This window comes from Coturnix japonica, chromosome 3 (genome assembly GCF_001577835.2).
Source record: "Coturnix japonica isolate 7356 chromosome 3, Coturnix japonica 2.1, whole genome shotgun sequence".
In the NCBI taxonomy this organism is placed as follows: Eukaryota; Metazoa; Chordata; class Aves; order Galliformes; family Phasianidae; genus Coturnix; species Coturnix japonica.
Genome location: NC_029518.1, coordinates 3,776,496 through 3,803,687, shown reverse-complemented (window position 1 = coordinate 3,803,687; position 27,192 = coordinate 3,776,496). Strand labels below are relative to the sequence as shown.

At 44.9% G+C, this 27,192-nt stretch overlaps 1 protein-coding gene across 2 annotated transcripts in view; it reads left to right on the top strand.

Annotated features, from left to right (window-relative positions):
- SLC24A3 (solute carrier family 24 member 3) overlaps nucleotides 1-27,192 on the top strand; it is a 102,753-nt gene that overhangs the window by 42,775 nt on the left and 32,786 nt on the right. For both annotated transcript variants that reach the window (XM_032443439.1, XM_032443440.1), the window contains exons 3-4: nucleotides 17,788-17,864; nucleotides 24,983-25,057. In XM_032443439.1, the coding sequence (XP_032299330.1) occupies nucleotides 24,986-25,057 (72 nt within the window). In that variant the 5' untranslated portion in view covers nucleotides 17,788-17,864; nucleotides 24,983-24,985. The remainder of the gene's footprint in view (nucleotides 1-17,787; nucleotides 17,865-24,982; nucleotides 25,058-27,192) is intronic.

Genomic DNA, 27,192 nt, shown 5'->3' with positions numbered 1-27,192 from the left:
TGTAGCTGCTGGGTGGAAGGAGCAGCCTGCGATGGGGTGCCAGAAGTCTCATCCAGCATGGCACAAAAAAAGCCACCTCTGTGCAGTGCTGTGAGTCAGGAAGCCCTTCAGGAAACTCATAGCAAAATGCATTAGATGGGGACAGTAATGCTTTCATTTTGCATCTTGCAAGAATGTTCTGCTTTACAGATTAATGCTCTCCCTCAGGCTCTTGCAAGAATATTCTGCTTTGCTGATCAGTTCAGCATCGCCATGGGAGAACAGTGTTTCCATAGCCTTTGACACAATGTGGTAATGTATTTTGGAAAGGAGGTTGGCTGTGGGGCCAGGTCCATGCTCCTGCAAGTTGGCTTTGCTCCACCACAGCAAGCCAAAGAAACCTGCACTGTGGGTCAGGAGGAAGAATCTGGTACAGTAAGGGGAAAGAGAAAGCGTGCTGCCTTGCAAAAGTGGGGTGGATGGCAAATGAAGAGATGGCTGTTGGCAAGGGTAGACCTCGACTTTGCACCATGCTTGGAGCACTGGATTTTATCTCTGTAGGAGATTAACACGCCAACCGCTGACAGCTGCTTTGGTGTAAGCAGAGTGCTCTTAGGGGGAGAGCTTTCCTTCAGGAAGCTTGTGAGAAGGCTTGAGTCAAAGGGATCCTGTGAAGTCAGCAGTGCTTTGAAACACTTGCTTGGCATTTATGACGGTGCTGCAGCTCGCGTTCCTTTCAGCATGTGCAGGAGTGCCAGCTGTGATTTATGCCTTGTACCAGGGTACGTTCTCACTCCTGTTTGATTAAAAATGTGGCAGGGAATGTTTTTCAGCCAACTCCGAGGCATACAAATCAAGATGACTTTCTGTAGTTGATGGGAGCCAAATCTTGATCTCAACGCCAAATTACATTACTGACAGCAAGCCAAGGTGTTGGTCCCAGATTTCCATCATGATAATTGGAACCAGGATGAGGATGTGTCCTCCCTCCTTTAACTCTGTGGCTTGGGTTCCTTGTTCCAGGTCATCTAAAAGGTCTGCAGAGCCCTGAAGTTCTGATGTCCCTGGCTTCTGTGGTCACCTTGGAAAGCCAGTTTGGTTTTGCCACATATGCCAGTGTCCTCATTGCTCTGGTCACAACCAGCCCTAAGGGAGACGGCACCATTCCCAGCTACCCAGTCCCTGATTCACACTGGGGAGTTGGACTAGGTGACCCTTAAAGGTCCCTTCCAGCTCTAAAGATTCAACAATTAAATTCCAAGAAGATGTTTTGTTGGAGAGATGAAGGAATGTGATTTTGCAAAAGGGGCAGCCATGGGTTGCTGTGAGTCAGCATTTGTGAGCTGCTGGTATTAGTTCAGCAGCTTAGAGGGATGATATTTGTTTACTTTCTTTCAGAGGACTAATAATTAGCAAACATTAATTGGAAACTACAGTTGATGCTCATGCCAAGGTAGTGAGTGCAGTGGTCCTGTAGTCCTCTTTTCCTCCCGGTGTCCGAGTGGGGTAGAGTGGTAACTGAAGGATGTTCCAGGTAGGCTGATAGCTGGGGATGAAGGCAGAGCCCAAGTCTTACTCCTTTGGAACACTACAGTTTCCTGCAGTAACGATGGTCCAGCTTAAGTGGGTGGTATTTTTATTGCTAGACTGATCTTTCTTCTGCTTGGCTTTAAATAGCAACATGTGTTGTCTATCTGGGTGCTGTGAAGGGCTGGTTGTTGGCTCTGTGTAGTCACAGACCTTTATTCCAGGTGCAGTAAAGCGTCTGTAGGCCCAGCCAACTTGGTAGGAACATGCAGGATTTCCCATAGCTTTCAGTCTTACTAACACGCAGCTGCTCTTCGGTGATAGTCTGTTTCTTCCAAACCTGCTGTAGAAGTGCTGCTGGTTCTTCTAGCAGGGTTGGTAGCAGCAATACCATAAATCTCTGCTGTTAGGTGATTGACAACATCCCTGCAATATTTTGCTTTCTAATTGGACCCCAAAAAGCACATTCACTGTGGCTCATTGCTCAGCATTGAATGGACATAAACCCAAAGGGTGGTTGTGTCATCCTGAAGATGAACCCAGTCCATGCAGTGATTGCTGTGGAGTAATGCTGAAGGCATGGGGGCTTCCAGTACTGGAAGAGAGCGTATAAACAGGAAGGGGAACAGCTGTCTATGAGAGCGGACAGTGATGGGACAAGGGGGAATGGTTTTAAACTGATATAGGGGAGGTTTAGGTTAGATATTAGGAGGATGCTTTTCACTCCAGAGGAGGGCCACTAAGATGATCAGAGGGCTGGAGCACCTTTCCTATGAGGAAAGGTTGAGGGAACTGGGCTTGTTTAGCTTGGAGGTGATGAAGCCTTCCTCACATCTAACCTAAACCTCCCCTATCTCAGTTTAAAACCATTCCCCCCTGTCCTATCACAATCCACCCTCATAAACAGCCATTCCTCCTTCTGTTTATACGCTCCCTTCAAGTACTGGAAGGCTACTGACATCATGGACCAGCATAATAAAATAGGAGGCATTACTTTCAGAGCAGCCCTTGTAGTTTTGTATTCATCTCAGATTACAGCAGTGTGGATCCAATTCAGAGCCTCCTTGCTGAGGTTTCCATATTGTGATTGTCATAAAGTGTCTCTCTTTGAAGTAATGTGGTTGCTGGCAGAAGGAGATTCAGAGATGCCAATTTTAATCAAGGCCTTTCATTGCAAATGCAATTTTTAGTTTATTTGGGATGACAAGAGTTTCTCACCGTGTGAACTTTCCAAATGCGGCCCTGAGCAAAGTCATCGTAGCTGCTGAAAGCAGCCCAAAAAATGCAAGCAGTGTGCTCTGTCCTATATGCAGTACACTGCCTTGTGCTCCATGGTGCACGCGGCCTTTCTATTGAAGTACTTAAACTTGGGGATGGCCTCATGTTGCACCAGGGGAGATTCATGTTGGCTGTTAGGAACAGTTCCTTCTCCCATAGAGCAGTGAGGCAGTGGCACAGCTGCACAGGAGTGGTGGGGTCACCGTCCATGGAGGTGGTCAGGAACCATAGAGATGTGGCAATGAGGGACGTGGGCACAGTGGGGTGGGATGGGGTTGGAATGGATGATCCTAGTGGTCTTTTCACAGAAGAAAGGTGGTCTTTCACTGGAAGAAAACCAGAGTGCTTTTGTGTATGGAGAAGAAGTCAGAGGGGAAGACTTTCTTTAAGTTGGTCTGCCATCATGTGAATGCTTCTAATTTGTTGCTCCGTGAATGCGGCTCCTTCTAGAATAATGAAGTTGTAAGCATATCCTCTGAAACTGATTGAAAGCCTAGTTGGCTGTTGAAAGGTATAATCCCACTTTAAAGACTCTCATTTAAAAACATAATCTTATTTTTAAGGCTCTCGATATTACCAGAGCAATGCTTCCATTTACGGGGGGAGAGAAGAGGAAAAGAATATAATTGGAATAAAAAAAAAAAAAAAGAGCTTACTATCTTCGTAAAACAGATGGTCCTTTCTCTAGCCACATGTAAAATAGTCCTGCCCATGTAGGGATTTACATGTAATTACAGCTGCCCTTGTAGTTTCCTCTTCTTTTTCTGTCCTGTTTGATTTTTCTCTAAAGAAAGAGGAACTGAATTCTGTGTGGAGTCATCCCTATTGGGAATTACAGGTCTGTGGGTCTCGCTGTGTATAGAACTCGCTGACTGTGTGCTTTCATCTCCAGGGCTGAAATTCTGCCAGGAAAACCCCTTCCTGGAAATACACAACCACACATGGATGGAAAGTCCTTTCTAGGATGGGAACCTCAGTTCCCTGTAATTGGCACTAAGTTGAATGAAATCCCTTTGGTTAGGCAGTCACCTGAGCTGTGCCTTTAACTGGCTGAAAGACCACTTGTGGAATTTGCCTATGTGACAGATTATAGCTATTTCCTAGCTTAGAGGTGACCTGTTCCCAATGACCGCCAATACTTCTCTGGTGGAGGGTCTGGGGTTTGCAGGGTACCTCTGGGCTTGTTTGGAAGCTGAACCTTGTACAAACCTGGAAAAGTACATTGCCATATCCCACACATCCCGTGAAGCCTTGATATAGAAATGCCTTTCAGTATATGCTTAAGGCTAGGAGCAGTTTCAGAGTATTTATGTGCTTAAAAGTAAGCACGTGCCTCAGCCCGCTGCTGAATGGTGTTTAGATTTATGTTGATGCACATGTAGCTGGTTATGAGCTCAGATAAGTACATATGCTTTGGTTCATTGTGGTGCTCCTAAATCCATTGCCCAATTATTTCTTTCAGCTTCTCTGCTTTACCTCCTGAATTTCGTAGTGTTAGAATACAAGCAAGCAGCAATACAAACCCCCAGCACGTGCCATATACTGCACCAAACACCTCAGTGCAGACAAGGAGTTCTGCAAGCAGAGTTGCTTGTGGCACTTGTGCAGTTTCCCTTCCCTCTTGTTGGCTGTAAATCACGCTTTGTATTGTCCTTTGCTGTTAGGGATTTACAGGCTTTTGGCAGATGTGGGGCTTGCAGCATCGAGGAGTCGATCAAGCAAGTTTTCAAACCCTTAAGTCTGATTCAATAATCTTGCTTAGGGTTTCAGCATTTGAATTTCACATTTTAGCCAAAGAAAAACGACACGGGGGGTCACGCAGCTATTGACCCAGGGCTTCTCTTCCCTAACCCCCTGAAGTCTATAGTGAGGGATTCGTGTATGCCAGCTGAGGTTCTTCCCTGTAGCAGTTGCTTCTTCAGAAGGACATCGGTGCCTGGAGGGAATCATCCCCAAAATAGAACTATTTCTATGAATAGCGCTATGCTTTTGTTATCATCAGCCACAGAGAGCTCTTCCTTGGGTGCCTCAAAAATACCTACAAGGAAAAAAGGCTGAAGCATTTAAAATAAGGTCTCTCAAATAACAGCTGTTAGTACCAGAGCTTGACGTTTCTTGGTAACATTTACATGTTGTTTTGGAACAGTATTCACAGTATGGAAGCTGCAAAGGGTGGAAAAAAGAAAGGGAGAAATGGCACTGACTGTATAATTTATGAACAAGGACGGAGTTTTCCCTTGTTTCTTTTTCAGGCTTAGAAACAAGCAGTGAATTGCGTTTGGCTTTTCCCACTTTGCTAATATGGACTATAGAAGGCTGGAAAATGTTCTTTTGCTGTAACATCAACCTTTGACAATGTACATCCTTTGGTATGTTGCAGAGAGGTGGTGGCATCTCTCCATCCCTTGAGTGCGGACTTGAGCATCTCCTGGGGTGTGGACCAACCTCAGCCAGTGTGGGACTTTGTGGTCTTACTGAGCTGTATGTAGGCACTGATATTGCTTCCATATCAGTATGGAAAGCGTATAGGAATTTGTGTATTCAAAAGAGACAAAAGAACTAAGAAATCAAAGATAAAGGAGCTGTTCTTTTACCTCTTCTGTATGAAAAGGAAGGCTGTTTTCTGATTAAACCTTTCAGATCAAGCTGAAAGGAGACTGCAAATGGGGGTAAAAGGAGCTGCCTTTGATAACAGCTGCCATGAGACAGAAGCACACACCCATTCCCTGCTTGTTTGCTGCTGTGCAATCAGCACAGGGTGGTACTGCACATTTGCAGTGGGTTCTCCCCACCTGCAGCATGGCTGTGCTCAGGGAAAAGCTTTTAGGGAGTTTGTAGAAGAGGTGATGCTCTAAGTGTTGCCTGGGTAGTGGAGAGGAGTACCCAGTGATACTCAGCTCTGCAGAGCAGCGCCCAGGTCTCTGCGAGGCTGGTGTGGCTGTCATCATTTGTGGACTAATAAGCATGAGGCATCCAGATGGCAGAAATAATGTGTGTTTTGTAGCAAAACCTAACGCTAACTCCTTGTGATAACGCTCTGTTCCTTGAACTTCGTTAGCAATTTTCCGTTCTAAAATGGTAATGAAGTGAGCGTTTGCTTATTAGTAATGACTGTCAAGCCATTCACCATCATGGAAATATCCTATTTCCATGGCTTTGATAAATAGCTGCTGGAGCTCATGAATTTTTAATACTAGTCCTATATTTAGGGGCTTTCAGTTTCTGAGAAAGATAAAAGGCCCTTCGGAGATGGAGTTCTGGAAGTGCCTTGTCTTCTGCAACTGCTGGTACCTATTTAAAGCCAGTGTTGTCTTTCTGATGTATGGTTATTATGGTGGCATTGACTGATATGATTTTCATGCCAGAGATTAGGCTCTAGGCCTGTCTGTCACTATAAAGCAAAGCATGCACCTGCAGAAGTCCCTGCTGAGTGCTTTGCTTCATCTGCGTGTGATGCTTGTTCGCATTTTCCTGATAATCATTGTATAAAACTAAGTGGGTTGGTCCTGCTTTATCCTAAGGCTCCTCTAGGTAGGACAGATAAAGGTGGGTGTATTACTGGGGATGCGTCTACAGATGTAGTCTCTGTAGGACCTTTTTATAGATGGCTAAATGAAACATGTCATTTTGTGTTTCACTGCCAGCCAGTGAATTGGTACACACACATATGAACGTGTGCATAGAGTTGAATGCACCCATCACAGCATTACTGTGCTCTCACATGTCAGCTGGCTGGATTGTGGGTTTTCTGGTGCTCCTCCAGCTGAGAGAGTTCATCAGTGAGTAAGTAGAGTTATCCAGAGGCCAAACACTGAAGTCTTGTGTGATTTTTCTATGTAGAAACCTGATAGAACAAAGTGATGATGAAAGGTGAAGCCTCTAAGTGAAAGAGCAGGGGAAAGTACAGTGCAGAGCTCAGTGTGCTCCAGCTGTTCTGTGGGTAAGGGTGCAGTCATGGCAGCTCAAAGTGAAGCTGATGTTGGGTTTCCCAAGGAGCTGGGCTCTGACAGCTCACCCTTCCTGGCTGAGTCCTCTTAAACAGCACAGAGCTCCTCTAGGGAAGGTGATAAGTGGAAGCAGGCAGAAGTCTCTTGAACCTATTCCTGTGACATTCAAGTTGAGACGTAGGAAACAGAGCATCCTTCTGTTTAGGCTGTGCTGGAGTGCCCAAGATCTCTATAAATGGGAGCCCAGACTGGTTTTAGAAAGTGATTTATTGAGCTTCTTGGGACAGCATGCGTATCAGTCTTAGCTAAAATGGCCATTGGCAAGTGCATGATTAATGCATGTAAGGTGAAGAAAAATGGCCAAATCTCAGCCTGAAGTATGGAAAGGACTAGTGACAGAGTAGTTAGATAACTTAGAAGCCTCCAAGTTGAGCCTGAATGTGATGAAATTCACAGTGCAGTGGCTGAAGAATGGGATTAAGTCATACTCCAGCCATTAGTGCTGAAACCTGCTGGCTGTGCAGGTGGTGTGGAGTTCTGAGGGCCCTTGGTATGCTTGGAAGAACAGGCTGGTAATCAAAAGTCAGATAAACTGGAGACAGACCCCAAAAGATGGGATGAAATCCGAAGGAAACCAGTGAGCACGCTCATATTGACATAGGTGGAGTTGATATTGTGCGTAGGCAAAGTTCACTCTGTCTTGAGGTGGCGCCAGCTTGTGTTAGCGCTGTTTTCTGCACTGTTCTGATTTGCAAAGGGTCTGTGCTTAATTCCTTCAGGTGTCTGCAAAAACAAAGCACAACAACAGCCAGCAGGTGTGAAAGCACAGTCACCTGGAAATCTCTCCTTGCTTGCTTTTCCAAAGAGGCTTAGGCTGCAAACTTCTCTGCAGCGTGTGCAAACAATGTTGGGGGGTATGTATGCAAATGGATATTTGGATGCCACAAAGATGCCTGTTCACGGGTTAGTAAATGTGTTTATGAGAATCAGGTCCTCTTCAGATAGGTTTGTGTTGGCTGTCAGTGGTCATTTGCTTCAGCAGTGCTGCCTATGCTGGGCATGAGGTGCGAGATAGATTACAGCAATCATCTTTTTCATTCAAGTGAATGCTGCTTGTTTACATCCCTATGAATTTCCTTTTAATGCACATGCATTAATCCATCAGACTAAAGGATTACTCTAATTTCCCTCTTATAGATGTATTAGTTATGCTCATCATTTTCACTTTGCCATCTTGGAATGGAAATTCAGTCCCAGTTTAAGATGCAAAGAGCAAAAAGATGGACGTCTGAAGAACGTAAATAAGCATTGCTAAATGTGCTTATTTAAAATGAGCTAGCCTAAGCATGTAAGTACCTTGCCGATGATAGCGTTGAGATGGAAAAATGAGATGATAGCTTTGCTTCTGTTTTGACTGAGGGCGGGAAGAGAGCAGATAGTTTGTGTGTCTGGAACGTAAACTTAAAGGAGAAATCTTAATAAATGTCGGGGTCCCATACTTGGAGAAACACAGTCTTTCATCCTGTAAAGTAGCCAGAACAAAAAGAAGCACCTCTAAAAGGGTGTTCTGCGAGGTGATCTCATACATCAACCTTGCAGATGTTTACTCTGCGGAGGAACAGGTTCAGAGGCAGAGGGAGTACGCTCATACCACTGGCACCACGGTGTATAAATCACTCTATGCACCAGTATGACTTATACCTCAATGAGCATCTGGAGTGGAGGCAGGGAAGCAGAGAGATGAGGGGTGGGTGGACAAAGGCAAAGGCTATCACCACTGAGGAGCTGCTGAACAACTATGTATATCAGTCCAAAATTAATGCCTCCTATTTATTTGCATGGAAATCACAAGAGATAAAAAAAGCACAATAACGCTGTCAGATAGAGCAAATACTTAGCTGCAAAATACTATTTTTCAACGTAGTCACCACCATTAACTGTGTATTTTCACCAGCGATGAACAAGAGCCTGCATGCCATGCTCATAAAAATCTGTACCAGTAGAGGTGACCCACTGCTGCTGTTACCACTGCTGAAACGCACCACCTCGATGTGCTCCCGTCCATGGTTTGGATGCCAGGTACTGAGCTCTACTGGTGATCTGGTGTGGCCGTGCACAACATGAAGCCCAGCACAAGAGAGGATGGTGGCTCTTGCACTGGGATGGGGCAGTTGTGCCTCACGCACTGGGTTCCTCTACTCTAAGCTTGACCCTTCTGCAGAAAGGACAGGCCATTTGGCCTCACTGCCCAGAATTAATCTCCACATAATGTAAAACGCTGATTACATCAAAGTAAGAAAATAGTTAATGGGATGCCTAACGTAAAATAACAAAGAGATTGTAATAGCTTTAAGCATTTAGAAATTTGAGGGAGCTTAAAGAGTATTAGAGTTGCTGCGCAGATGCGCCCAGACAGTTTAAATGCTGAAATTCATTTGTGGGCTTCAAATCCCTGCAGTGACAGCATGGGGACAGCGGAGCGTGTGGCAGCTGTGCAGCTGGACTGGGCAGCTGTCCTTGGGGAGTGAAGGCTGGGTGAAATGCAAGGCAGGCAACCATCCTCTACTTGTCTGGAGTGACAAGGAGCCGTAGTGGAAAGATGGTGTGAACTGCAGGCAGTTTGGGTTCTGAATCATGGAGAAACATCCCCTTCATTTCAAGCCCACATGCAGCTCTGAATCCTTGGGACAAAGCTGTGTTTAAGGTGGTGTTGGAGGGCATCAAGGTGGAAGTCACTGTGCTGAGGGTGCTTTGGAGCACCTGTGGATGGGGGTAGACCTGGTGTCTCTGCCTGGGAGCATGTGGGCAGGTTGTGCAAGCAGTATGTGCTGTTGGGCTGGGGTGGGTGCTGGGAATTGGGCTGTACAGCCAACATCATTCAAGGTATTGTTCAATGTTTTCATCAGCAATCTGGATGAAAGGATAGAGTCCACCCTCAGCAAGTTTGCTGGTGATACAAAGCTGGGAGGAGTGGCTGACACACAACAGAAGGCTGTGCTGCTATTAAGTAAAGCCTGGATGGGCTGGGAGTTGGGTGGAGAGGAACCTGATAAGGTTCAGTGAGGCAGGTGTAGGGTCCTGCCTACTATACGGGGAGGAATAGCACATGTACCAGTACAGGTTAGGAGCTGACCTGCTGGAGAGGAGCTCTGTGGAGAAGGATTTAGGGGTCCTGATGGCCAACAGGTCGGCCTTGAGCCCTGGTGGCTAAGAAGGCCAGTGGTACCCTGGGGCGCATTACGAAGAGCGCAGCCAGCAGGATGAGGGAGGTGATCCTCCTCCTCTACCCTGGTGAGGCCACATCTGGAGTATTGCTTCCAAAGTCCTTTTTGGCTCAAGGACATATACACAAGTATAAATAGGCAAAACTGGAGCCACAGAATCATCATGGTTGGAATGACCAGTAGATCATCTAGACCAGCTATCAACACGTGCTCTAAGCCATGTCACTTTGCAATATCCACCCTTTTCTTGAAAACCTCAAGGGGTGTTAACTCCACCACCTCCCTGGGGAGCCTGTGCCAATGCTTGTGTGGTTTTCTGCAGTCACAAAGGATGCAAAGGTGTCATCCTCCCATTTGTTTCCAGTTTGAAGGTACCAACTTGCTGAAAGAAATGCTGCAATATGGCTCCATTGCAGGGAGATCTGAAGTCATACCTGTCTATGGAAAAGCACAGCCCTTCTCTGTGTACCTGGGAGCAGTTTCAAAAGTACCTACCCGTTATACTGAGGGATATGATTTAGTTTGGAAATACTGGTGATGGTTGGGTTGGATGACATTGGAGGTCTTTTCCAACCTTGGCTATCCTATGATTCTATGTTGACAAATAGTGTTTTGTAGCTGAGAATGTGCTCTGTCAATCAGTGTCACTGTGCCCTTTTTATCTGTAGTAGTTTCCATGGAAATAAGGGAGGCATTACTTTTGGAGCAACCTATATATAAATGTCTGTTTCCCAAAAGAAAGCTGTAGAAAGAATGATTTGCATTCAAAAGAAGTCCATGAAGTCTGGAATAGCTGTAGTTAAGCCAGTAAGTTATTAGGAATTCCTAGCAGTTCATTTAGAAATGGGAACTGGTAGAGATTTATTCTTTTTTTGCTATGCTTTTGCTGAGAACCTTCCTTGTGCTCGTTATTTCTGACCACAGTGTGTCTGATAACGTTTAATTTTGTGTAAGTGTTGCATTTGTCAAGGGAGATACCTTGGTCCAAGGCCAGCTGTGCTTACCTCTGCAAGATCTATAACCAATGCCTCTGCATTTCCTTCTGCAAGTAGTAGCTGCTTGTGATAGTGATGTATGTGCATGTAGAACAAACAAGTAGCAAGTTGCTCTTGGAGATACCTTGGTGCAAATCAGCATGTGTTTCTTGGGGGGCAGGCTTACCCTGCACCTCCTCCTTTATTCTCTCTGGCCTTAAGGGTGACCCAGAATCCCACAGGTGTGCTGCAGAAAGGCACTCAGCTTTTGGTCATTGTGATGGACTCTGTGGCACTGATTTGTAGCGGGAATCCCTTTTGGGACACTCCAGCTCTGTGCTGAGCACTGCTGAAGAGCCAGTCTGGAAAGGTTTTAAACATTCTTTTGTTCAATGTGTGTGACCCCAGCATCCTTTGTGTTAGGCACAAGCCCTCTGTGCAAGCAAATGAGCATGCAGTAACTAAAGTGGGTGCACGCTTAAACTCATTGCTGCATGAACATCCATCATAAATGTTTAATTTGGGGCAATTAGCATTCATTACTGCGAAGATACAGAGACTGCTATTTGAATGCACAGTGCTTGCTAAGAGCCAACCCTGGTGAAGTGTCACAACACACAGGATGGTGCCTTTGCCCATAGGGATGTTACTCTGGAGCCTTATCTTCTATCCTATGATGGGATGTGCAGCAACCTGGAAAGAGATCTTTGGAAAGAAGCAGCTAAGCAGGACACAGTAGTCATCCTGGAATCCCATATAGTAATAAAAGCTAGGCTGCTTAGGGTTTGTAGTGCTTAGCACTGATGTGACTTGCCTTTGGCCATGAAAGATTTGTGGGGACAGAGTGAAAAAATGAACAGAAGTTTTGAGTTTCTGGGAGATTTTTTTGCTAATTGATTGCCTAGACTGAGCATCCTTGTTTGTGCTGCTTCTGTGAAAGCCATGGCAGATTTCCCAAGAGTTTGCCAGTTCCTGGCCAGCAGCATAGAGTATTTGTTTCAGAATGAGCATATGCTGAAGCTTTGGGAACTATTGATCTAGATGAGTTTTTCCTTTAAAAACAAACAACACCCCCAAAAAAAACACCTTCCACTTCTCCTTTTATTCAAATAGACACAAATAGGCATTGAAGGGAAAGCTGACAGAAGTAGATAGATTTCCTTGTGGAAACCCATAGGAGGTTACTCTTCCATGTACTCCTCTCATCCCTTTTGAATGGCCATGTCTCATTCCATCTGCCTGATCTCAGCAGCACTGGGACACGGACTGGGACTGATGTGGAACGTGTGCTACAGAGACAGAAACATAGAACTGTAGAATGGCTTGTGTTGGAAGAGACCTTAAAGCCCATCCAGTTCTAACCCCTGCCATGGGCTGGTTCCCCCCTGCAGACTGGGCTGCCCAGGGTCCCATCCAGCCTGGGCACCTCCTCCAGGGATGGGGCAGCCTGTTAGGATAGGAGCTTCCTTCAGTAGAGCCATTTCAATGGAAGCCCAGGATTTTCACTGGGCACCACATGCCCTTCCCATTGCTTTGAGAGCATCACTGAAAGACACTTCAGGGATGGAAACATCAGATATGTGAGGGAAAGGAATTGAATGGAAAAGGCTTTTGAAGGGCTAACTTCCTGCTGATACCCAACAGAAGAACGCAGCAGCATTTACTCTTTGCATCTGTCCTGGCCCAGCATGTGAGCTGCCTTGAAGGAGCTCAGCTCTGACAGGCACAACCTGTATTGTGCCAGCAAATCCTCTGAACAGAGTGGAAATGCGGAGTGTTTTGTAAGTCAGCTAATGCCAAGGCTGAATAGGGTTCCGGTTTTAATGAAGTGTTCACTGATTTAGAATAAAAAGACAAGAATGTATTCCAACTCATTCTATTATGACTAAAATAACTTTCCCCCCATCAAGCCTGGGTACACAGTCTTCCTCCTTAGTCTGGAGGGGAAGCAGGTAGGGCGTTATCCTTGTGGGTCTGATGCTGCTTTGTGCTTGGGTGCGTTGTGATGGATGCTGCTTATCTGGACATCCTCTGCTCCTCCAGGTCCCCATCCAATGCCAAAGAGCAGAACTCATGGCACTAGCATCGTACTCTGTGACCAAATGGGACACAGCAGTGGAAGTGCTGAGGTTGAAGCCCTTGCTTTAGAGCCATAAAGCCCATGCAGTTTGCCAAGTGCCTGCAAAGTCTGCAGGGTCATTTAGGCCATTTTTGGTTTGGTTTTGTTGACAGAGTTGGTTTGGCTTTTTTCTGGAGCGATCAAAATAAGCCTGGCAAAATCTGCCCATGTCCTCTATAAAAGCTGGGTGCTCTTTTAGGCAGAATAACAAACTATGAGCTTCTATACTATCTAAATAGAGTGGCTGTTGTTAGAGTGGTGCTGCAGAGGCACCCTTTATTTCTTTGCAGAAGGGAGCACCAGTGTTTTGCAGAGCTCTGCTCTTATCCGTACTCATCTGCACCTGATGCATCTCATAAAAATGCAGCGGATTCCAAATTGGCAGACATTATTTTGTAATTGCACAGATTCCAGTCTGAGCCACTAAGAACATTTGTGTTCAGACAATGTCTTGGAGCGATGAACACATGCGGTTTTCTCAGCTAAGGAGGTACATTTCATTACAGCATGGGGTGGGAACCTGAACCTGAGCAAGTATGAAGATGTTGCTGCTGTGCCCAGAAGGGATGGCTGGGATTTCCCGTCTCCTTCTCAGAGCTATCAGCCTATTCTGTTTTTACACCTTTATTTCCTGCAGGCTTTTTACCTTAGGTGCATTTCAGTCTCCTTGAACAAGTGCAGGCTCTTGATGAAGGGGTTGGCTTTTCTGGCTCTGTCTGCTGAGAGACAGAATTCTCAGCAGCTGCAAGGGGAAGAGAAGCATATGCATGTGTGTTAGCAAACCATTCTGCGTGCGGCTACAAACACACTCCCCCGTGTTTCCTTTGCAGTGTCTTATGGTTTGGTGAATGGTGAGGAGGATTTCCTGAGCAAAACCGCTTGCTTGTGTCTGTAGCGAACCTGATGTAGCTCCTTCTTTCTCAGTTACTGCTTAGTAGGCGGCGGAGCTGTGAGAGTCAGCTGCGTTCTTTTTCCATTTAATCATCTATGGAATTGCTAATTAAATTCCAATTGCTGAAGCTTTACTCATGACAATGATGTGAAAGCCAGGAAAAAGCAGCTTGGTTTTTCCAACTCGAGGCTGTAGAAGTGACCATTAGAAGAAAACTGTTATTTTAGCTTTTATTGAGCAATTCAAATGGGAATTACTGAGGAACACTCAGAATGCCAGAACATCCTCCTTGCACTTGCTTTTCAGTTTATTACCAAAAGCCATGCCTGCAACCTAATTGGCAGACTGTCTTTAAGTGCTTTATAATCCAATTAACAGCCAGAAATGTAATAAAGCGTTTGAGTAAATGAAAGTAATTTATCTTTAAATGACTTGCAACAACTTTGCAACAAAGGTTATCCAATTATATTGCATGCTCTTTTCAACTGTTATAGCCATTACTTGACTTTGGAACGAGAACTGCAAATCTAACAAAAAGATATTGCTCTTAATGAGGGTACGCTGAACAAACTTAATAGCTGAGCTGTTTTCTGGATTAGCATAGTGGGACATTGGTTTTCCTGGATGCTTGTTAGTCTGTCATTTCCAAGACTTTATGACTCTAGTGCATTAAACCTGGTGAGAAAGCCAGGGTGAACTACGAGCCTCCTTTAGGGAGGATTGTATTTTGCTGTATGCTCCACCACTTGATGGCTTGAACTGAGACATGGCTGGTTTGAAGGCAGCTGATGTGCATTGCTTCCAAATGCCACATAAGCAATAGAGTGAGCAGCAATTAATAGGGCAAATAAGACAGAACCCGATAATATTTGACAACCATTTCCTCTCCTGTGCGGGTATGGAGGCTAACTAGATATAGACACAATATTTTGTTGGTTGCTCAATTTGAGTGATTTGGATTCTTCATCTGTGTCATCATATGAGTTGTGTTTCTGGAACCATCAGGAATACGTGCACAGCAATCAGTGTTAATGACTGCACATTGTCAATCCCTTGGGCAGCAGTCAATACATCTAATACCACGCCATTCTATAAACAGTTTTTCATTTCTCTTCTGATTCTTGGTTAATCAGCCCAGTAACTTATTGTGTTTAACGGTGTGATGAGCTAATGCAGGTACTTGATGACTACAGCTTGTGTGGAGAAGATGGCTATAGCATAGAATGACCAGACAGTTCATTTATGTCAATATTTGGTGAGAAAGATTTGCCAATTAGTTGGTGTTTGTGGTAATTTGGAGTGTGTTATAGTGGGTACATGGGGCCATCCCCAAGTTCAGTCCACAGACACACACAGAACCCCCCAGTATCACATGCACAGAAGACTTATTAGGACCCTTAGACAAGGATCTGGGGATAGTCGTATTCTTACAGCAGCTTCTGGGTAAAGCTCCTACCCACAGCTCGGTTCCATTGCAAGAGTTCTGTTCAAATAACATTCTGACATTCTATAAGACCTGCTCCAGTGGGATTGTGTAAGTAGAAACACTGTTTGATGTTATCTGCAGCCCATTTCTGTACAAGAGTGCTGGTAAAAGCGATCCTTGTTTACTTTCAGTGATGGTCAGGGTCCCATTTGATGACAATAGGTTTGTGAGTCTTCTGATTGCATGTTCCTAGTTGGCTCATAGCACTGGATAGGCTTGTAGAAAGCTGCTTACAGTATCTACACAGGTCAAGGCGCATTTTACCTCCTCAGGCAGGAGCAAAGGACCTATATAGTTAATTTTCCACCATAGTAATGAACCGTGTCCTCTGGCAACGTGGGCTGCTGTTAGGAGGGTGCCTCGTGAGAAGCATAAGCAACAAAGTGTGTATGGGTCATTTCTTCTGCCCATGCTGACTGCTAAAGATGGGGATTACAGAAGATGGACGTTGCATTTAGATTACCATGCTCGGTATCACCAACAGATACAGCTTCAGCATGTTTGCAAACTGTGCCATGTTGTAGTTTGAACAGGTGAAAGGAGGTAACTCTAATGAGTTACCACCTTTACATTCTCACCATGTGAACTGCTGCCTTTTCCCCTTTCCACGTCCCCTTTTCCCTTCCCTGAGTTACCCAAGGGTAGCCAATGGCTGCAAGGTGTTGTGCAGCACTGGGAGGTCACAGGAAGATGATTGCAGTTATTTGTTGTGATTTGAAGGCCTTAAGCTTGTTCTAGTGATTGGAATAAAGAAGTTCTGGAGTTTGCATCAAGTGGGGCTGTTGTCCCACAGCGTGGTTGTATCGAAACAGAGACCTTGAGTCTTGATACTGGGATTGCAGAGAAGCAATGGTGAACTTCCTGTGTTAGCCTCAGTTTATGGTGGGAATAATGAGGTTGGATACGGGATCTGCTGATTCTGAGTGAAGCAACATCTGATTTGGGTGCTGTTTGTGTGTTTTTTTTCCCTCTCCTGCTCTATCATACTGTCACTTGAAATGATTGTTTCTGCATGAAGTTTTTTCATGGTTCACTTCTGCCAACAGATGCTCTTTCTGCAGCTAATTAGAGCATGGGTCCTGCCTGAATCCTGCTGCATAACTGCAGAGTGAACACTTCTATCCTTCATTCAGAACAATAATGACTTTCCCTTTGAGTTTGCTGCTGGGAAAAGACTGCTGTTGGGGAAGTGTGCAGGCTGTGCCATGGGAGTCCATGAACTCCATCTTTGCACATGTGGAACATAGCTGTTGTCTTTGGGGGGGGGTCTGCAGCTGAAGCAAGGACCTGGGGCTTGGCAACCTTACGCAGGCTGAAAGGGAGTTTGCTTCCAAGTGTGTGCTGTTAGGAACAGCACTGGGAGGATGTTGTTGCTCATGTGGAGAGCATTCAGTGTTTCCAGGGATGAGCGAATGTTACTTGCACGATAACACTGGAGGACACGGTGTCAAGAGGAGAAGAGTCAGAGGGACGGCTGTGCTCTTACAGCGTGGGAAATACAGCTGTAGAGAGGAGCAAAATGAGCAGTCCTCTGGGGCTGCCTTTACAGGAAAAGCAAAGCATGGGCTTAAATGGCACGTGATGTCCCCTTTGCAGCCACAGAGGAAACAACTTCTGTCATAGTGTGCCTCCAAGCATTGGCAGCTGCGGGCAGCCTCTTCAAAGTAAGCATTTTGTGTGTGCAGATGAGGGGGAAGGAATCAAGCCAACGTGCATTCACATGAGACAGGTGCTGCTTTCCTGTGGTGCTAATTGCAACTCTCTACACTTATGTTGTAAGGGATCAGAGAGCCAACCCCAATCCTTAGCAATGCAACAGGATGTTGTATGTGTCATCATTAAGGTAAAAGGCTGAGATGCAGAGCCCCGCTGTAGCTGTGGATACAGATCAGTGCTGTGTTAATCTCAGAGATTCTCCTACTTATTTGGAGTATTTCTAGCCCCTGCCCTCTGCTTTACCCATCCCATCCATTTTCAGGTACAAAACCATAAGCTAGCAATGCTTTCTGGGAGTGACCTGTTGGCATCTATGTGAATATGCTGTTTCCCCTTGGTCTCTTCTGAAAGAGCAGTGTGTGTCCTTGGGCTTTATCTGCTCTCTCCAAGATGTCTTTGGGTACACAGCTCACAGCTGCTATGGAAGCAAATTACACAGTAAGCAAGATGGCTGATTGACAGAGGACAAGTTAAGCTAAGCTGACACCTAGGTGGAACAGTGAGCATCTGCATGGGCCCACAGGGTGGTTGTAGGGCTGCCACCCCACAGAATGCTCTGGTGTTCTTGCATTGTGTAACATAACAGCACACTTGGCAGTTTTGAGTACGTGGTAAAGCATCTGGGCTTTTCTTTCTTTTTTGCAGCTCTCCATGAATTCCCCAATGACATCTTCACGAACGAGGACAGGAGGCATGGAGCTGTCATCCTGCATGTCATCTGTGTAAGTTTTGTGGCACTGTGTTTCTTTCCCTATCAGTTTGGACTGGGTTCAGTATATTCACTGACAGTTGATACTGCTTCCTACCCACAGGGTTTTCTGCTCTTGCATGCAGACGTTCCCCTTCTGTTCTCAGTCATGACTGAGAGCAAGTGTTAGTGACTAATCTGAGTATAATGTTAATGCGTGGTAAGTTACACAACAGACCAAAAAAACCCCAACCTTCTATCAAAATATATAAGGGCCAGAAAGTTGGTTTTTTTACCAGTTTGAGACTCAGAGGGCCAAGGATTCCCCCAGCACTGAGGGAGAAGTAGCCATCATCTCAGACAGTGGTGAGACCAAGATGCCAGCCTAGCTCAGTGGGCCTGGAAAGACACTGCAAAGGTTCTTGTTTGTCCTGACAAGGATGGTGCCTGTAGAAGAAATGTATATGTGATGCTTGAGTCATACTGTCATCTAACTAGAAAGCACTCTAGTCAGTCTCTGACTTGGATGTCCAGAGTCCCCCCAGGTATTTAAGTTGCTGAAATGAGCTTTTCTTCCTGAATATAATACAGAAGAGGTTGTAACTCTGCATTTACCATCTGCACAGTGGTCTTGGATTTGTTGGGGAATTCTAGAAAGTGTTGAGCCTCCAAGTTCAGAAACGTGGGAGGAAGATGATAACAGGTGCTGTTTTTAAACTGTTAGTAGTCAGAAAGCCGTGCAGTTCTTGACTTGGAGTTGTGTGATCTCTGCCTCAAACAAGGCAGTGTAGAAGGGGTGCTTGGAGATGTCAGCATTCAAGGTAGTGGAGATCAATTAAAATGTAAGCCCAGTTGATTAGTCCACTAGACAAGGTCATGCCATCCAACACAAGTCACCCTGAACTGCTCTTAGTGTGCAGTTAGTGGAAAGAAAGACGTCTTCCAAGGATCTTCAGCTTCCCCACTAGAGATATAAGATGAAACTTTGCCAGGGCAAGTTTAGGTTGGATATTAGGAAGAACTTCTTTACAGAAAGGGTAGTTAAGTACTGGAATAGGCTCCCCGGGGAGGTGGTTGAATCGCCATCCCTGGTTGTGTTTAAGAGCCGTTTGGATGTGGTACTCAGGGATATGATTTAGTGTAGGGTTTTAGAGTTAGGGTTCTGGTTAGGCTGCGGTTGGACTTGATGATCTTCAAGGTCTTTTCCAACCTTGGTAATTCTATGGTTCTATGATGGCTCCAGGTTGGGTTTCTCCTGCCTGTGGTCCCACATCATTTGTTTGTTCGCAAACTGTATGCTGGCAATTTGTCTCTCTTGTGGTTCTTGTTGCCTCAAACAATCAGTTTTTGTGTTTTGATAGGGAAAGGTTGCTCTTATCACTGATTCAGGGAGCTGTATCAATTGCTCCTGATCCCTACAGCAAATGTGTAAACCACATAACATAGTCTTGGGAAGTCTGTCCCTTTGTACCTCTACTGTGGGTGATACAGAAAGTGCTATAAGAGATCTTAAAGTGTTCAACAGCATGTAGTTAAATTCAGCTCTGTATATGAAAAACAACTCTTGTGCAGCCACTCTCTGCAGAATATGATGATTATAACAGCATACTGCTACCTTGTAAACTCATGTTTCTTAGATTTCAACACAAAAGCTATTTTTAAGAGTTACGGTAATAAGTTTAGAATGAGGCCATTAAAAATACGAGTTGCCGCAGTCATTTTTAATCTCAGTGGAATCCATGCCTCCATGTGTGCCTTTCCAGGCTGCTTACAAGAGACAAAATATGGGCTGTATTTTTTCATTATTAGTAGCAGTGCAATCACGCAGCGTTCTCTTAAGGTTGAATATGTAAACTCTAAGTTGGGCTGTTTTCCACTCTACTACAAGTTATGATTTGAGCTTCATAATTGCTCTCAAGATAGTTTGTTTTTCCTCAGTTCTTGTGTTTTATTTTGTTGGAGGTTTTCTTGGTTTGGGGGCTTGTTGTTTTGGTTTTTTTTGGTCAGTTTTGAATGAGCTGAAGGTACTTTAACACATATCAAAGCCAATTTTTGAGGACTAAAAATTGAAGGTGAACTGCCTACTGAACTACCTACTTCAGAAGGAGAATGAAAGCTGTTTACTGAGACATTTCCTACTGTCTTTCCAATGGCAAAAGCTTTGTCTCCTCTCAGCAGAGTAAATGTAACCTGTTGTCCAAGAGAGAACTGATGCTTATTAAGAAGTCAACTCTCAGCTTTTAGCAACCTGCTGCTTCAGTCTCAGTTGGAAGGAGTTGTCATTGTATTGGAGGTGATCAACCTCTAATTCTGGCTTTCCCCTCCAGCATTTCAGTTACCAAACGTCCGATGAAATTAGAGCGTACATGGAAATATATTTTGTAGGAAAAGGTAAAGGCAAAGAGTAAGTATTCTCTGCAGGTTTGAGGAGACAGGGCTGTAGAATCAAAGGGACTTCATGCTGAAATCTTTTTATTCGTTTTGGTTGAATCTTGTTCTCTTTCTCCTGTCTCTCCTTTGCTACTGCTTTCATGTTAATTTCTGAAAGACATCAAGGTAAAGCTTGTTGATTGGAAACTGAAGAACCAGAGGGCAAATGCTCTGAAATGGGAATTTCATAGAGTCACAGAATCATGGAATGCCTCAGGTTGGAAGGGATTTTAAAGCTTATCCAGCCCCAGCCCTGGCCATGGTCTGGCTGCCCCCCACCAGCTCAGGATGCCCAGGGCTCATCCAGCCTGGCCTTGGGCACCTCCAGGGATGGGGCACCCACAGCTCTCTGGGCAGCACTGCCAGGGCCTCACCAACCTCTGAGTGAAGCATTTCTTTCTAAATAACCTAAATCCTCCCTTATTTTAGTTTAAAGCCATTCCCCTTCGTCCTATCACTATCAAACCATGGATGTTTGGGGTGATGCAAGTGAGAGCCTTTCAGGGGATTCCCAAAGCATCTTCTTCCTACTGCTTAATGACAGTGAAAATGGAAATTACACTCCCCATCAGATCCCACAGTGAGGCTGTGGTGAATTACTTAACATGATCTTCACAAAGATGACAGTAACCCCCTGAAACAGTTTAAAAGCCTAAGAGAAACTGGGCAGGAACAGTTCAGCAATAGTTTTAGTCAGCAGAAATGCCTGAGCTGAAAGCACTTCAGTTAAAATGCAAAGTGGGCCGCTGAAGATATATTGCAGGTTTGGAGTTATAACAGCTAATTTAGTTCTTTGTAGCTCATCAACTGATTGCTTTACTGCTATTAATCATTTTCATGTCATTTCTGAGAAGAGGGAGAGTTAGCACAAACGGTAACATCCCTGCTAGATCACTGATTTCAGGTGTTAGATTAAGAAGGAACCAGGGTCTGCCTACTTAGGGTCTGAGAAGAGAGTCACAGTCTGTTTACAGCATTATCTGTTAGACACAGATCTTTTATTAAGATTGATACCCCATTTCAGAGTGATCTCTAGATCTGTAGCTAAATTGATCCGAAATTCAGCTTGATCATTAGATTATTGGAAAAATATGAACAAGAATTATGTACAAGCACTATTTTTATGAACAAGAATTATGTACAAGCACTATTTTTATTGTTTTTCTTACAGACAAGCTGCTAGAAAATGTGGAACACGGAATAGCTCTTCATATAGGTCATGTCTTTATCAGCTGTCCTGGTTATTTCATGAAGGGTAGCATGATATAAAGCAGATTTCCCAAAATGAAAATGTAGAGATGAGTATCTCTCAGTTGAGGCATCTTTAACTGATAAGAAGGAGCTCATGAGTAGGAAGGTAGGCTTGCATCTGAGTGTTGTAGGTGTGGGTCCTGCACTTGTTACTGCCAGTTCTGTGCTGCATCAGGAAAATGCATTCAGCTCCTCCTTTGACTTAATGCTGCTCTGGGCTGGAAATCCACCCTTGTCTTTTCAGAACCTGAGGTTCTGAGCACATGAGGTTCTTGTCATGTTCTGACACCAGGATGGAGGTTGGCACAGGAAATGTAGTGATAAAAGAACAAGTCCTAAGCAGCCCCTCATTGTTAGTGTAAAAAACTTCTTCCTTGCACCCAATCCTCTTCCAGTTTGAAAGCATTTCCCTTTGTCCTATCAAGGGGAAAAGGCATCTTTTCAGTAGATTGCCTATTTAAAGGCTTTTGTGTCTTCTGTTTCACTGGATGGAGCTAAGTGAGGCTTGGTGCACTAACAGCCACAGCTGAACTTGGAAGTTTCAACCACCTAATTGGCTGCAAAGTCTTAAAGTCACGCTGCCTGCTTTTGCCCATGTTGGACATATGGAACAGGCTGGCCTGCCCTGTTGCTGGTACTTGTTCTTCTTACCACATGAAATAGCCTGGAGTGATGTCTGTGTTCTATCTTTACCAGTCTGACTTGACATAAAATGTAATGTTTGGTGTGTTTCTGCTGGCCCAAACCTCACTTTGTTTGGTTTGTGTAAAAACAAACAAAACAAAAAAGACTCTTTCAAGGAAGTAACAGTTATTGGCCTCATATGTTCACTTGCCAAGGGCAGTTGCCAGTGTTTTAGCTCAGGAACCAAGTTGTTTTCTAAGCTGATACTCCACGGATTTGAACTCTTTGTACTGCACTTAACTCAAGCCAGATAAATTAAGTAAGACTCCCAGCCAGAACCCGAATTGTGACAACAATTACATCATGAAAGATAAACGTTCAGGCCTGGAAGTCAGTATGATCTGTTCTGTCAGCCTGCTGTAAAATATGCTGAAGTAACCCGCAGTCATCCTCCTGACCCAGCAGGCTTTGGTTCCGAGCTTTCAGCAGGCACAGCAGCACTGGTGTTCACCTTCAAAAGGCTGAGGGATGGCATGGTCCAGTTTCTTTATGTTCACTTTTCCACTCCTTGTTGAGTTCTGTCCACATGTTACCCTTTCTCTTATACCTGAGCGTACTGATGTATGAACAGGAACAGAGGAAAGGAAATTCCATTGCCATTCTGGCTTGTGATGGTGCATTCTGAAAATCAGTGTAGCTTTCGTATCTGTGTATGAAAGGACTTGATCTGAGTGTGTGCTATTTTCTCTCTTTCTTTCTTTTTTTGCTCTGTTTTCTGTCTCACTTCAGGAGAACTTGGCTGCCACAATCGTAACAGATTGCAGGAATCCCCAGCAGCCATATGATGCCCCGTGCTCTGTGACTGTAGATTATGGCAAATAGAACGTGCTCAATTTATAAAGATGATGCTGTACAGATTAGTGTTCTTGAAAGGCTTTACTATGCATTTGGGAAGGGAAAATGACAGCACGACCCACTGCGGATTAATGTGATTAGCAGATTAAAAAATCTAGGCTAAATTTGGGTACCTTTCTATCCATTATATTTCAGTGAGATTTGGCCACTTCACTCTCTAGGCTGCTTCTGGTCGTTCTGTGATGCCCAAGGTTCCCTCCCAGCAGATTATACTCTGATATACCTCTAGCACCAGAGCTTCAGTGATAAACTTGAAGCACTGGAGCTGGAGGGCTGGGCGCGTTGTTTCAGTGTCATGCAGACAGACAGGCATAGAGGACAGACAACAGTTCAATCCATGCCACAAGAACCTCATAGATAAGGGCAAGCCTGTGGTCTGAATGTAATTTTTCTGGTTCTCTGATACCTGATCACCTTTTACTTCCTCGTTAACCCCAGGTGAGCAGAGTTATCATCATGAGATGGGAATGGTGGTGAAGCAAAAGCCATGGGGAAGTGAACACTGCTTCTTGTCTTCACTGGGGTGTTTTTTTTTCTTTGCTGTGAAAAGCAAGGGAAAAGACAGCAGGAATTAATGGGCTCTGTAGAAAAGAGTCTTTATTTATAACAGGGACTTGCAGGGAATTTCCAGTGGAGCTGATACATGCCTCAGTTAGAACACTGTCAGCAGCTGAGCAGCCTGATTGCATCATGGCATCTGAAGTCATGTATGGGAGCATGGAGTGGGCAGTTCAAAATGAGGCAGAGATGGGACATCTTATAGCCACTGTGTACATTCCAAAGGTCCAAATCAATAGGATTAAGAGACTGTTTTCCTACAAATGTTGGCTACTTCTCTCAGCTCCTTCCACTTATTGGAGGTAGTTTTACAGGTGAGAAGCTCTATCTTGAAAACAACTGAAGAATCAAGACCCACGTGCACTGAAAACAGTGGTGACCCTGTGTTGAGGACACAGTGCATGGAAACATGCAGGAGCATGAGCTGTGATGGAAGGATGTGAGCACTGGGTGCAGCTCCTGGCAGCAAGCTCATGGAGGGGAATGGAGAAAGGAGCTCAGGTGTTCCTCTCTCCTGCCTCACTGCATGCAGCCTTTTATAGCCCTTGTTCCAGGCACAGTGTACAGCATCTGCAGTGCATTTTGTTCCAGGCTTAATGTCCCGGGCTTCACCACTCTGTTTATATGCCCAGAATTGAAGGATCTCTCATAGGTTTGTGCTTTTACATCCATGCAGCAATAGATAAATGCTTGCTGATACCATAATCTGCTAGGAATGAGATCTGGGGTGGTATCACGGCATCTCTCTGTGGCAGCTTTTTAGCGGCTTATGCAGATAGATCATTTTCTGGTTCCTGACAGTGATGCCAAATGTAATAGATAGGCTGTATAGTCAGACCAAGGAGTGCTGCAGGGGGTGAGCTCTGGCCTCTCTTGCAGGCCTTCAGAAGATGCAGTTGCCCTCTCCTGCTTCCCCTGCTTCACGGAAGCTTGGGTTTAAAACTTGGCTTTTTTGTCCCAGATGAGGTGCAGAAGATAAGATCCCTTCCCCCTGTTTCAGAGCGCCAGCATTTCAAAAGGAGCTCCTTGAGAATCCAGGCTTTCCCAAAGCACAGCTATAAAAAAGCTTTGCACTGTACATCAGAGCAGAAAGTGAAGGGCAGCTCAGCAATATCCAGAGATTTGTTTTTCAGAAGAAGTCTTTATAATGATGATGAAGTGCAGGCGGTTTCCTAGAGCTTGATAGAACTTTGGGATAAATATGTCATGATCTTTCTGCTAAATCCCAGAGAGCCCCTGAAAGTCTTCTTGCAAGAGAATTTCTGTTTGAAGTATATACAGAGACAAACCTAAGATGAGTTGGGGTGCTGTACTAACTTCGGTTTCTTTGCTTGACAGTCTCCAGACTCAACAATCTCTTCTTTTCTTTTTCAGGCCATGTATATGTTTTATGCTTTGGCAATTGTCTGCGATGATTTCTTTGTCCCTTCATTGGAAAAGATCTGTGAAGTAAGTATTAGACATTTGTATTATTAGAAATGTGTACTGCTTTAGCAGCAGCTCTCCTTGAGAGCCCCACCATGTGATGGTGGTGTATTCACTGTTGTCTTAGAGCGTTCCCCATGCTATTTTGTTTAGTTGCTCAGCACTGCCTGTGTGAGTTGGCTCAGGTTCACGGTTCTCACTCACAGGAGATGGGCTGCATGTCTCCTGGTGCGTGAACTTGGAGATACTCCCTCGTCAATCATAGAATAGCTTAGGTTGGAAGGGACCTTAAAGAACATATACTTCCAACCCCCTGTTGTGAGCTGGCTGCCCCCACCAGCTCAGGCTGCCCAGGGCCCATCCAACCTGGCCTTGGGCTGTGACCATCCAACCAACTTTTTATCTACTGAATAGCCCAGTCTTCAAATCCCTCTTTCTCCAATTTAGAGATATGGTTCTGGTGTGGGACAATGTCAAAGGCCTTATAGAAGTCCAGGCAAATGACATCGGTTGCCCTTCTTTTGTCCACCAATGCCATCACACCATCGTAGGAGGTCCTGACTCCACTTCTTGCCAGACATGTGTGTTCCTTGAGATCACAGATTTGACCTGAGCATAACCACTACAGCCCAGGCTGCCTTCAGTCTTAACCTCCTTAATGATCTCCTCTGCATTGATCAGTACCAGGCTTTAGATGCACCTGTGAAAAATTCAGGGCAAGAGAAGATCATTGGCCTCCAAGCAAGACTTTGGCCCTTGCTACCTGTGGAACTGGGGAGCTGCACATCCCTCCTGCTTCCCTACCATGGCTGGAAAGCTTAGGGCTCGCTCAATCCAGTGTTGCTTTTAACTGGTTAGGTTTTGGACAGCTGTTATGTCTTGACTTACATTCAGGACACCACAGAGCTTTAGGTCAGCCATAAAGAAGCTCCTAAACATCTTCAGCAATAGAATGAGGCTCTACCCTTCTTTTGCTAAGGCTGAGCTGCTCAGATTTTAGAAGATAAGGACAATGTTTTAGCCCGAATCAGTTCAGACAGAGACAGGATGAACACAGACCATGTGCACTAAGTGACTGTAAGCCCTCCCCAATCTCAGGCAAGGAAGCCTTTGCTGCATGTAGGCAACATGGTTCAGTCCTGCCAGGCTGATGTCTGTGTCAGCTGGAGGTCTGCCTGCTGCTCAGCCTGCTGGTGTCACCCACCACAGCTGTGCTGAGCCCTGGGACAAGGCGTGGGAGACGGTGGGGGAAATATCTATGTTGACAGCTCGGATGGAATGTGACTCTAAGCTAACCTGATATTTGGAGCCCAGCACCCTACTGTGCTGCCTGCTTTTCTTCATCAAAAAAGAGTCCCCGGGAACTTGCACTATCGCAGTGCCTAAATATTCAGGTGGCTGAAGGATGACAGCATGAGGCAGGACATTCTGAGCTCTCTTAAGGCTAAATCTGAGCACAGCCAGCATGAGACTGAGAGGAAGGGAGAGTGCTATTACTAGGAAAGGAGACAGGGATGTGCTGACAGATCAGATACACTAATTTTGAAACAAATGCCCTTTTTCTGGCTTAGCTCTATTTGTTTGGAAAGTGGTTGAGTTTGGGTGCACTTATGCTCCCAGATATGTGTGTACAGATGAAAACTGGTTCCAGAGCACTTGTTGTGATAGATAATTCATCACAGGCATTGCAAAAGATTATCTATGAAACATCCTCAAGGGAGCCTGCTAGTTCACCAACTCAATTGGTTTTCTTGGTTTCCTGATCTTTTCAGAACCTACCATCTGTTTGTGGACTGACTTCTGGGGTGTGACTGTTCCTATATACCCATAGAGAATCCTACAGAAGAACCTTGCCCTTGGGGATGTACTTCTGTTCCTATAAACTTATTCTGTAATTATCTCGATGCTATCTATTATCACTCTCTATAAAGCTGTGTTTTATCAGGTTCCACGAGCTTTTACAGCAGTACAGCAATCATTGGCCTCCTGCTTAAAAAGCAATTTTGATTTAGGGCACATCTTCTCCTTTTCACTTGTCCCTGAAACATATGTAGAATTCCTTATTAAACAACTAAATTGAGTGGGTAGAGTTGAATTCTTTTGCAGGCTTGAAATATCTTTTATGGGATCTTTAATAAAGTTTTAGTTGGGAAGGGGGG